The sequence below is a fragment of the Anser anser genome, assembly GCF_964211835.1.
Source record: "Anser anser genome assembly, chromosome: 17".
Classification (NCBI taxonomy): Eukaryota; Metazoa; Chordata; class Aves; order Anseriformes; family Anatidae; genus Anser; species Anser anser.
In genome coordinates this window covers 162607-174520 of record NC_139738.1, presented here as the reverse complement: position 1 = coordinate 174520, position 11914 = coordinate 162607, and the positions used below count along the sequence as shown (strand labels likewise).

The 11914-nt window shown below is 44.9% G+C and overlaps 1 protein-coding gene across 10 annotated transcripts; it reads left to right on the top strand.

The window, feature by feature from the left end:
* The first annotated feature begins 13 nt into the window (after positions 1-13).
* Positions 14-9949, top strand: PARK7 (Parkinsonism associated deglycase). 10 transcript variants are annotated; one of them, XM_083802764.1, is made up of 7 exons: positions 14-152; positions 3761-3895; positions 4506-4607; positions 5255-5314; positions 6162-6231; positions 8498-8584; positions 9498-9949. In XM_083802764.1, exons 2-7 carry the CDS (start codon positions 3806-3808, stop codon positions 9656-9658), a joined length of 570 nt encoding a protein of 189 aa, XP_083658890.1. In that variant the 5' UTR covers positions 14-152; positions 3761-3805; the 3' UTR covers positions 9659-9949. The 10 variants fall into 10 exon arrangements, with proteins under 10 accessions (XP_083658890.1, XP_083658892.1, XP_083658888.1 ...); XM_083802766.1 differs by lacking the exon at positions 14-152 and adding an exon at positions 190-350; XM_083802762.1 differs by lacking the exon at positions 14-152 and adding an exon at positions 533-897.
* Positions 9950-11914: the final 1965 nt, after the last annotated feature.

Here is an 11914-nt window from a genome sequence, read left to right as displayed (position 1 = left end):
CGGGCGCCGGCCCTTAGGGGCAGCCCCCGGCGGGCTCGGCTGCGTCAGCCCGGGGGCGGCGGGGAAACCCCGGGCGGCGGGGGTTTCCGGCCTGCCGGCGCGACCCCCGACTCTGCCGGGCAACGCCCGCCGCCCCCTGCCGGGGCTTCCCGGTGAGTCCCGCGCGGAAACCCCGCGGTGGGCCCGGAGGTCCGGCCCGTCCTCGCCGCGAACCGGTCGCTGGGCACGTCCCGCCCCGAGGGATGCGGTAGGGACGGCCCTGGGAGGCAAAGGGGACGCATTGCAACCGAGCCCGGAAACGGCTCCCCGGTCGCGGCGGAGAGAAGTCGGTGTGCCGAGCCAGCGCGCAAGTACGATACAAAGCGCGAAGCACGCGCGGCCCTGCGGGCGCCGCAGCCCGAGGGGAAGCGTCCCTCAGGCGCTCAGCGCCGCCCCGGGCAGGTCCCAGCCTGGTGCCGCGGGCTGGGCCGGGCCAAGCGCGGCGGTGCCAGGGAAACCGAGCCCCAAAGAGGCCGTCGGGCGGCCCCGGGCGCGTCCCCGCCGGCGGGAGCGGAGGCACGAGGAGTGGAGGCCCCGCCCCTGCGGCTCCCCGCGGCCGGTCCCCGCGTGCGTCAGCGCCGCGGCCTGTCCCGCGGCGGGAGCGCGGGGCTGGCCGCGCGTGCGAGGAGGCGGCGGGGGCGGGCGCGGTGTCCAGCGCGCGCTCGTGCGCACGAAACCTTTCTCCACCGCCGTGGGCAAGGGGCAGAAGCTGCACGCGTGCCCGGGAGGGCTTCCAGCCGGGTCCTTTGCTGTGCATCACGCTTCCGGTTGGCTGACCCGTGCTTCTGTGCCAGGGCTTTCACGGCCCCGTCACTGGAGAACCGGTGAATGAAGTGATTGCCGGCACCTGCCAGCTGGGTGAGGGACTGCGCTGGGTCTGGCTGGGACGGAGTTAACTTTCCCTGGAGCAGCCCATGCAGTGCTGTGCTCTGCACTCGTCGCTAGAACAGCCCTGGTGTCACCCCAGCGTTGTGTCTATTGCCGCACGCTGCTGGCACCGCATCAGGACGCCCTCCAAGGCCCCCGGAGCCACCAGGCTGCGGGTGGGCAAGTGATGGGGAGGGGACATCACCAGGGCAGCTGAGCTAAGCCGACCAAAGGGATATTCCGTGGCATGTGGGGGTCACACTCAGCAATCAAAGGTGGGGAAGGGGAAGGGGGAGGGGGTCCTTATGAGGATGTCTGTCCTCCCAAACAAATGCTATGCGTTTTGAGGCCCTGCTTCCCAGGACATGGCCGAACATCGCTCGTTGATGGGAAGTAGAGAGTAACTGAGTAACTGCTTTTCTCTCTCTGTGCTTCCGCGCGGCCTTTGCTTTTTTTTTTTTTTAATTTTTTTGAGGGCTGCCTGAGGGAAAACAGAAGCAGCTTGTTTTGAAGCCACGTAACTTGTGATTGTGCTGCTGTGAGTGGGTGATACGTGAGAAAAACGGTATTTCGTAAGTCGAAAAGGAGAGACGAGTAACCGTGGCAAGAGTAGGTGCAAAGCTTTCCGCGGGGCGGCGAGGCGCGGAGCCGCGCAGGGGGGCGGGCGCGGGCCGAGCGCCGGGTCCTGCCCGAGGCGGGGCGGGGGCGGGGCCGTGTAGCGTCGACCGCGCTGCGGCTGAGGTGAGTCGGCGCTGCCGCCCGCGCGGGGCTCGGCGGGGCGCCGGGCCGGGCCGGGCCGGGCCGGGCCGGAGGAGCCCCCCGGGGGGGTGGCGGGCGGGGAGCCGGCTGCCGACTGCCCTTCGCGGAGGGTGTGGGGTTCGCGAGGCCGATTAGAGAGGTGCCGGGAGGCCCGGAGGCCTGCCGGGAAGTCTTGGAGCCTGGCGGCGGTCGCGGGCGGGGTGAGAAGGTCGCTTTCTTGTCCTCCTGGCTGAGCTAATGACCCGAAAATATCTCTTGCCTGTGGTAACTGCTGGTCAGGACATTGGAAAGTGATTTTTTTGTTGTTGTAGTCGTTTTTTTTTTCTAGCCAGCCTTTCTAGAGTTTGTGATTCAGCCATCTGCCAAAAGCTACCATCTTGAGCAAATTGCATGTACTGCGCAGGGGAATATATTTAGCTTAAAGATGTGGGGCAGCCTGTGCTCTTGCTGGCGCTGAGAAGCAAACAGACTTGTATTTGATGTGCATAGATAGCCTGTTAAATGAAATGGCTGCCATGTCTGCATAGCTTGGTTCTACCTTCTCAGAAAGCTTAATCTTACCCTAGTAGTATTTACGGCATGACAGATATTCACATATGCACCCCCATATCGGAACAGTACTAAAACCGAGCAATCTGTCAGTATATCAGAATAAATGTCCAAGGATGGTAGGGAAAGGTTAGGGAAAAGAGTAAAGGTTTCAGGATCAGATGCCTGTTTGCATCTAAAGAGCCAATGAAAGAGAGGGATACAAACTACTTACCTAGAGTATTTTTCCCCATTAATTAGTAGATGCAGTATTTCTGCATTGTGGCTATTCAAGGTGTCTGATTCTAGTTAGTCAAATCTGTAAGAAAAATTGTCACAATAAGCATACACCATCCAGAAGAGCTCCTGCATATCTCTGGGCTGTCCTGAAATCACTGCTGATGATGTGACTTCAGTGTACTTGCTCAGTTGGCCTTGTGTTGGACAGTACATAAAACCTCACTAAAAGTGGGATTTGACACTCTGAATTTTCCTGCTGAGGCTGGTTCTCTATGCTGGAGGGCATTCTGCTATATGCTATTGCATTCTAGAGATTGTCTCTCAAAAAGAGGCTAGCTGTAAGGACAAAACCTGAAAATACATGAAGTTGAAGCAGGGTGAGGGGATAGTTTTCTTTGGTGAAGACAACTAAGTGTGGATCTCATTTTGAGAAGAGCTTCCAGGTACTCCGTGTGCATTTCTGGGTGGAAATTCCTTAAATAAGAAAAAAAATCTGTCTCATAGAGTTAATGATCTGTGAAATGCCTTCTTTCACATCATAGATGCTTTCAAAGACTTCTGTCAGACCAGTATAAGTTGATGTGTGTTTTTACACGGTGTAGTTAAAGTTACTTTAACTTAACCTTCCAGTGGAAATTTGGTCACTCACCTCAATGTGAATTTAGGAGGTAAAAAAAAAAAACTTCTTAAGCCTAGTTTTTTCCATTTGCTAAATTCTGTGGTCTGCTTCCCCAGCACACATGTGCACACATTTCTCCCCCACAAAATTGTGAAATACCCAGAAAATCTATTGCTCAGGGTTTGCAGGGGCACTGATAGAGTCATTGTAAGTCACAGGAAACTTAATAAAGTGTGCTGTGCGGAAACTAAATACCAGACATGAGGTCAAAGCTCATACAAGCTCTTTTTGTAAATGTTGACCTGGGTAGGAGTCAGTAGTCTGGGTATGAGTGAGGGTGTGCAAATTGAAAATAACCCTGCCACCCACCTTGAGCCCTTCTCTCTGGCAGACTGAATTCATGTAAAGTCTTGATCTGGCCAAGTTGTTTCTTGTTCTGGTGCCGATGGCCTGTGTCTCCCAGTGCACAAATGGTTTAATCCCTTAGTATTGCAATTATTTATAAAAAGCTCTTTGGTTAAATAAGACTGCTTTGAATATCAGTTAAAGCTAGTGAACAGTTTTGACATCGCTTAAATGGAAGGTAATGTAAAAAATGCAAATTACTTGCTGCTAAACTTTACTGTTAGGAAGGATTTGTACTAAGGGATTTGCTTTTTAACCATATCACTCTCTGTCTCTCTGCCTGTCTTCACCCCAACCCCTTAGCCTCTTTTTTCACTGACTTCTCACTCAACAGCAGCCCCTTAAGACATGGCCTCGAAAAGAGCATTGGTAATTCTGGCAAAAGGGGCAGAGGAAATGGAAACTGTAATCCCCACTGATGTTATGAGAAGAGCTGGGGTGAGTATGCAGACAATGAAAAGTCTTTTAATGAGTGCATGGTGAAGTGAAAATCTTTGCCGCAAATTAATGTTCATTGCTGGGAGTTTAAGGTGTAGTCTGTTGCATACGGTGAAAGTTTATCTGTGCCTTCTTACTGGTTAGAAATATTTGTGCTGTGCTCCGAATAAGCATACATAATAAGTTACGTTTGTGCTAAAGAAACCTTTAAAATATGAGCCTGAGGTTAAAAGTGAACTAGAGCAGATGTTTCAAGTAAATCTTACCCTATCAAAAACCATATCTACTCCCATGAATAGCAGTAGGGTGGTGTTTTGTTTTGTTTTGTTTTTATTGTAGGCATCTGACCATCCCAGTATTCATCAAGCTCATGACATTACATAATTCTCTTTGAGCTTTTAAAATTGTGTTATTAACTTGAATTCTACCTAGTGGAACGTTCTTTGTTAACTTTTGTATCTGTAGTTGTACACAATATAGTTTAAGTGTTGCTCTGTTTTTGCCAGCTTTTAATATTGCTTGGCTCATTTTATGTACCATTTCAAAACTAATAGCTAAGAAAAATGTCCTAAATTCTTGAATTGTAATGATATATATATTCTTCTGTTAGATCAAGGTGACGGTTGCAGGCCTAACAGGAAAAGATCCAGTGCAGTGCAGTCGAGATGTCTTCATTTGTCCTGATGCCAGTCTAGAAGATGCCAGAAAAGAGGTTGGTCATCACCTCGATTTGGTATAATGATCAATAAGGCTTTTCTTACAGTTTCAGGAATGAATTCTTAAAGCTTATACGTTACCTTTAGGGATATATTGTGTGTTACCTTCGCTCTGTGCCGTAGTGACTCACAGAACTGCCCATCCTGCAGTGCAATTGTCCCTTCAGTGTTGTTCTACTTCACAGCATGCCAAGATCAGATTTCATAATTCTGAACAGGTATTTTTTTTTTGTGCAGTGTCAAGCATAGAGCTTTATTTTTCACATTCATCAGCATGCCAGAATACCATGATTTGGAACAACAAAATCTTCTGATGGAAAGCTAAGCAACGGTTCAGTAGGTTCAGCAAAAACACTTGTCCTCACAGTGCATGAGCTGCGGTTTGCTTGCTGAAGCTCTTAAATTCACTAGGCTTAGAAGTTTGTTCTGTGACAGACTTCATCAATAATAGGCTGCTCCTGGAACAGGAAATAATATGTTGTTCCATAATTGGATCTACCTCTGTGCTCTTGAAGTGTCATTCAGTGGAAAAAAAGGCAGATCCCTTTGCCTCTCACCTGACTAAGCTGTAGTGTCCTTAAAACAATGGGACAAATATACCAGCCTCTGTTCAACAGAATAGTTTTATCTTTTGTTTGTTTAGGGGCCTTACGATGTCATTGTCCTGCCTGGAGGCAACCTCGGTGCTCAAAACTTGTCAGAGGTAAAGTGCTGGTATTTTAAAGGTTCATCAGCATTCTCATGGGTAGTAGGTGGTCTGCACTTGTTTACTAGTTCTTCAAGTTCAGTACAGCATCTGAAAATTCTCTTCTGAGTAAATGAGTAAGAGGTAAGTAATTGTTAATCTTACGCCTTCTTGCATATATACTCTATAAATTCTTGGATTTGAGTGCCTAGTTAAGCTGAGCAAAAATGGAAGACTGCTCAATATTGTGCGAAGGCCTTTCTTCATAATCTTATGAAGGTGAAACAATTGCAAATGAAGACTTAGTTCCATGAAGCTTGAAACAGGCCAAACCCAGAGGACTCTTTGTTCCTTTACTCAAGAAGTCTCTCTCTGGTGCAAAACTGTTGTGGTATTTATACCATGTGGAAGGCAGGCAGACAAATGAGTGAATCTGTCAAATAGCACTTGGATAATATCACACAGTTTGTAAGCCCTGGAATGTGAGACAAATATCTATTATAAATCTTTTTAAGAATGATGCAAACTGTCTGGAGGTAGCTTGTGAATGCTCTGTCCTATTTGTCTCATGAAGTTCTTGAACAGTGACTTCCTGTGGCCGTAGAATAGCCTGCTTTTATGTAGGTTGAGGATTTCCTTGTAGTTCCTCCTGATTTCCTTGCAAATTCTTTGTGGGGCAAGTATTTATTGGTTTCAGTTTTTCTTCCTCCCCTTAATGTTTTCATTGCCGTCTGTCCTGAGGTAGGATGGAGAGTTGTCAGCTGTTTCTCTCTGTAAATCTTGCTCACAAATTTGCAATGGAAAATATTTCAACCATGCTTCATATAATCAACCCAAATCAATGACTTCTTGTATCTTTATACAGTCTTCTGCTGTTAAAGACGTTTTGAAGGATCAGGAAAGCAGAAAAGGCCTGATAGCTGCTATATGCGCAGGTTAGTCAATAAAACGTCTTGCTTTGTAAAATATTTGGATATTGAAACTTGGATATACTTGAAGGGGCATACGGACAGTTACCCTGGCTTAGGAATCTTTATTCCTGTAACTTAGTAGCAGGAATTTGTACTATATGCAAACACTAATTTGAACATTTGAATTTTGTGCAAACTTAGCAGGAGGAGGTCTATGGAGTATTGTGAATAATTAACCTGCAAGTTCTGCAGTTCTGCTTGGTACCCGGTTCTTTCCAATCAGTTAGGTTAGTGTCTTAAAAATAAAAAAAAAGTTCTAGTTTTTTTTTTTTTTCAAAATACTTGCTTATTCTGACGATCTTTCTGTAAGGACACAGTGCTGGCAGAACATCATTACTATAAATTTGTCTCGCACCTCCTCTTCTGCCCTTTAGCTTCAGAAGGAAGGCTGTAAATATAGAATTACAGACTCACTCTTCCTCAGCTGCGTGGAAGCACAAGATGGAATCACTCTGTGGAGAGGGTTGTCTGTTTACATATTCTGAACAGCCAGATATCTCGTTAATTTCTTCATGAAATTTGTATGTATAAGAAAAAAAAACGAACAATAACTGCCAATATTCCCAAGTGTTGTGGTTTACCCTGGCAGGTGGCTAAGCACCACACAACTGTTGATTACTTTCCCCCTGCCCAGTGGGATGGGGGAGAGAATCGTGGGGGGGAAAAAATGATTAAAAAAAAAAAAAAAAAAAGTGGGTTGAGATAAAGACAGTTTAATAGGACAGAAAACGAAGGGAAAATAATGATTAAAAAATATACAAATCAAGTGATGCATAATGCCATTGCCTATTTGCTGCTGACTTTTGCCCAGCCAGACCCTGAGCAGTGGCAGACTCCCTACACCCCCCAAGCCAACTCTGCCCCCTCCCTCCTCCCCCCCCCTCCCCAACTCCCCCGTTTTTATTGTTCACTGTGAGGTCATATGGTGTGGAATATCCAACTGGCCGGTTGGGGTCACCTGTCCCCTCCCAGCCTCTTGTGCATTCTCCTAGCCTCCTTACTGGCAGAACAGCCATGAGAAGCTGAAAGGTCATTGACTTAGCGTAAGCGCTGCCCTGCAACAACTAAATCATCAGTGTGTTATCAACATTATTCTCACCCTAAAAGCACCAGCTACTAAGAAGAAAATTAAATATCCCAGCCAAAACCAGAACAGCAATTGAACTGAGAGATTGGCCTAGGTATGTGTAGGCAAGTATAAGGAGAGTGATGATGAGTGTATAAAATACATTCTAACAGAGTGTATTTATGGAGTATTTTTTAACTCTTTTGGGAATCTGGTATATAGCTGTTGTTTTGTTTTGGTTTTGTTCCTCAGTTTTGCAATATGCATACAGAGTTGTGAATATTCTTGAATTTGGCAGTGGTAGTCTTCTACTCTTCTATCCATATTTGTTTCAGAACAATTACAAATTCTCAGTTGCCCAGTAAAGGCTTTTGCTTGTAAACAGGAGAGTTCATTTATCTTGGGTATAATGCTTCTCAGAGCTGATTTCTAGCTGAACACAAGATAATTTCCTGGACTATATCTGAAATGAATCAAATGTGCAGAAATGAAACTTGCATCAGGCAAATCCTATATTCAGTTTCTTTTGGAATTCCCCTAAGGATTTTCTGTTGGGTGACCTAATAAGACTTTACACAAATTCCTTCCTCAATTCAGGCCAAGGAGGAAGTGAAGAAAAGAAGAGAGACTGTTAAAACCCAAAACTTAGCGGTTAGCCCATCATCTGTACAAAACACTGTTTGGCATACAATTCCAACATGTAACGGCCTTTTCAAGTGAAATTTTATCTGTTAGGTCTCTAAAGTCAAGACTCAACATTGTAGTAAGATAAACGTACCTAGTTAATGTTCAGATTACAATATAGACTCTTCATTACTTAACTTCAAGCAGTTTTAAATAAAAAGTGCAGTGGCCATTGCTCTTGATTCTTTCATAAGGCAGCACAGTCACTGGTAGGACAGGTGTTTAAACTGAGTGTTCTCTAAACTTTCTTTGTTCTTCATATGCTTCTCTGTACAAGACATTTTATGTAATAGAATGGGAGAGAGTATACAGCTATGTTCTTTTTGAGGCTTTTTGCTTCAGAGGTAAAGTCAGCGTCAATTTTATAAGTAGTCTTCCCACAGTGAGATTTGGGCCTTTGAGGGCCTAGTGCCTGAATGTATGTTCTTAAGTGTTTGTAGAAGAAAAGTTCCTCACAGATGCAACTCTGTGTCCATACAGGTCCTACTGCCCTTCTGGCACATGGGATAGGGTTTGGAAGCAAAGTCACAACGCATCCTTTGGCCAAAGATAAAATGATGAATGGAGGTACGTAATTAATTTTATAGGTTTCTCTCTAAACCCTTCTCAGAAATTATTTTCTTCATTTAAAGAAAGACAAATAACATTTGTATCTTATTTTGTATCTCTGAATTTCCTTAGTTCTTTCATACACATAATCAAAATTCGACTGAATATGCTAAGACTGTATCTCCAAGTCAGTTTAACCTGAAAATACAAGGCTATATTGACATTCCCAAAATACGCTGCTGCAGTCATGCTGGGAGCATTTTTCTCCCTGTCTTCATGAAGGCAGAGCTACCTCTTGCCATTTTGGTTCTTTGCCTCAACAGTCCCAACAGCAAACCCTGGGAGCACCTGTACTGCTTTCCCATTGGTAGTGTTTTGATGCTATGAGCAGCTGGTGGGCCCATCTTTATTTCTCATACCTAAAGAAGGCGCTGTTAAAGCACTATTAAGAAGTCATTCTGTGAGCATTAACAAATCTGGAAGTGTGCAGGAGGTGGCAAGATTCCTCCAGTTTCTTCTGCATGCATTTGGAAAACAGAAAGTTGTGAACAGATGTACAAATGCAGTCTGACTTCCAAAAATAACCCCATGGGAGCCAAGAGGCACAGCGAGCGCTTCTCAATGAGCTTGTGTGCTCACATGCCATGTGAATAAGCTGGCAGCTCCCAAGGGGCCATTTTCCTCTCTGAGGACCACATGCAGCAATGGCTTGCTTGGTTCTGGAGGGACAGGGATGCAGAACCCAGAGTGGGCTTGGCCCACATAGGTGTTTGAGATGCATACTGTAGAGCGTGATGATGTCGTCAGAGGTGATCACTGCTCAGTTGCCGTAGCCTGTGGGCAGTGCCCTGTGGCAGACAGCTCTGTGGCGTCAGTGGCACTGCGCTGGAGACTGATTCTCTTTCTATTCTGTCACCACCACCACCCCCAGCTCACTACTGCTACTCCGAGAGCCGCGTGGAGAAAGATGGGAACATCCTCACCAGCCGTGGCCCTGGTACCAGCTTTGAGTTTGGGTTGGCCATTGTTGAAACACTGATGGGGAAGGAAGTGGCTGAACAGGTGAAGGCACCCCTAATACTGAAAGAGTGAAGAGTTGGTGTGGGACAGGGTTTAGAACAATTTCAGAAGGAGAGTCTTATCCTTTGTAGAATAACAAAAAGATGCACTGTTGTAAATCCCATTTAATTGTGGTTGAAATTAGCAGCAGTACTCACCTATATTGGGACGTCTTACAAACTAGTGGTCTTTATTCCTGGATCCTGTTAGCAAAAAGCTTTATCACTAAAAAGAAGCCAGCTTTTAATAATCTTATCTCTTGGATGGCATTTAAAAAATCATATGGACAAATTTTTAGTGATAAATAAAAACGAAGCAACTCTGCTTGTGTGGTCTTTCTTTGTGTGTTTTCTCCCATCGCAGACCTGTGGCACCTTTTTACCACCATGGCTAGCAATGTACTGTTCAAAGCAATTTCTATCTAGTATTTCAGGTGGTTCTTTTGAAGTATGAGCCAAAATTCATTGTTAAATTGTAACCTAGAATTTGTTGAAAACACTATTTAGTTTGCATTGTATAAATAAGGCCAATAGGTAATCTTCATTCTAATGCAGCATGTAACTGAAGTATAAGTGGGAATGTTCTCTTATTAAGCACCCTAGAGTTCCTGTAGCTAGGAGCTTGCCCATGCCATTAATACCATTTGATTTTGTTTTCTAAATTAAATGATTGCGGATTCATCAAGCTATTTAGGCAGCTAATCATTAACATAAAGTAGGAAGTTTTGGACTTAGCAGTTTACCACCAGAAGCAGTGCTTGTTTCTGCTTATTGGAAATTAGAATTTGCTTCAAGCCTGGCTTAAGTGAGCATATGCTGGTTTAGAAGAGTTGTTGGATAGCTCTGTAGAGGAAGTAGTAAAGACATATTTCCATGAGAATTAAGAATTTGGGAATGGTTTTTGTCTATGTTACCTTTCTTGTACCAAATAACTATGTTCTGGTGTTTTCTGACTGACAGCAGTAATGCTTAACAGCACCTCAGTGGACTCTGAATTTGCCACAGCATCTGAAGACTCGGTTCTGCATACATCTGAAGTGTAGTCTGAACTTTAGAAAATGACTGCATAGGTTCCTTTATGATTGGTAATTTTAAGGGAAAACAAGTACAAGTTGCTTCTCATTTACTGCAATTTGATAATGGAATACATAGGTACTTTTGCATGCTTAGAATTAAGCAGTGTCTCTATAGTGTTAGTATTTACTGGGAGAACTCCTTTAGCTATATGCTCTTCCTCCAGTTTGTTCAGAAAAGCTTTCATGTGTCTCTAGCTTTGAAATATGCTCAAGATAAGCAAAAATTGCAATCTGTTTAAGACAGGACAGGCTTGTTCATTAAAATCTACATGTCTAACTGGTATTGCCGTGCAAATGTAAACCGAATTATGGAGAGATTCTTCTGGAACCTGGAATAATCATTTGTTTTGTAAATGGGCATGATTCAGAATACAGGAGAAGCTGTGCATTTCTGGGTTGTAGTACTTCATAACAGTAGAAGGAAAATATTTCTATCCTTGTATTGCATTTAGGCTTCCAGAAATCTTTTTATTATCAAGCATTTATTATTTTATTATTGTGCCCACTGGTGACAGGACAAGAGTCAGCGGGCACAAACTGAAGCACAGGAAGTTCCGTCTGAATATGAGAGAGCACTTTACTGTGAGGGTGACAGAGCACCGGAACAGGTTGCCCAGGTAGGTCATGGAGTCTCCTTCTCTGGAGATACTTAAAACCCACCTGGATGCCATCCTGCGCAATGTACTGTAGGTGATCCTGCTTGTCAGGGGTGTTGGACTAGATGATCTTCCAAGGTCCCTTCTAACCTTGGCCATTCTATGATTTACAAAGAGACCAGGAATTTGATTATACACTTTTATTTTTTATTCTGTTCTAAGACTGAGAGAGTCTACTTAACAGAAATTTGAGCATGGCCAGCAGGTCAAGGGAGGTGATCCTTCCCCTCTACTCTGCCCTGGTCAAGCCTCACCTGGAGTACTGTGTCCAGTTCTGGGGTCCCCGGTACAAAAAAGACAGAGATCTCCTGGAAAGAGTCTAGCGGAGGGCCCTAAAGATGGTATGGGGCCTGGAGCATCTTCCCTATGAAGAAAGGCTGAGAGACCTGGGTCTGTTCAGCCTTGAGAAAAGAAGAATGAGAGAGGATCTTATTAATGTTTACAAATACTTGAAGTGTGGGAGACAGAGGGATTTGGCCAATCTCTTTTCAGTGGTTTTGGTTTGGTTTGGTTTGGTTTATCCTTTCACAGGGGACTACAGAGCATTAAAACCCCTAA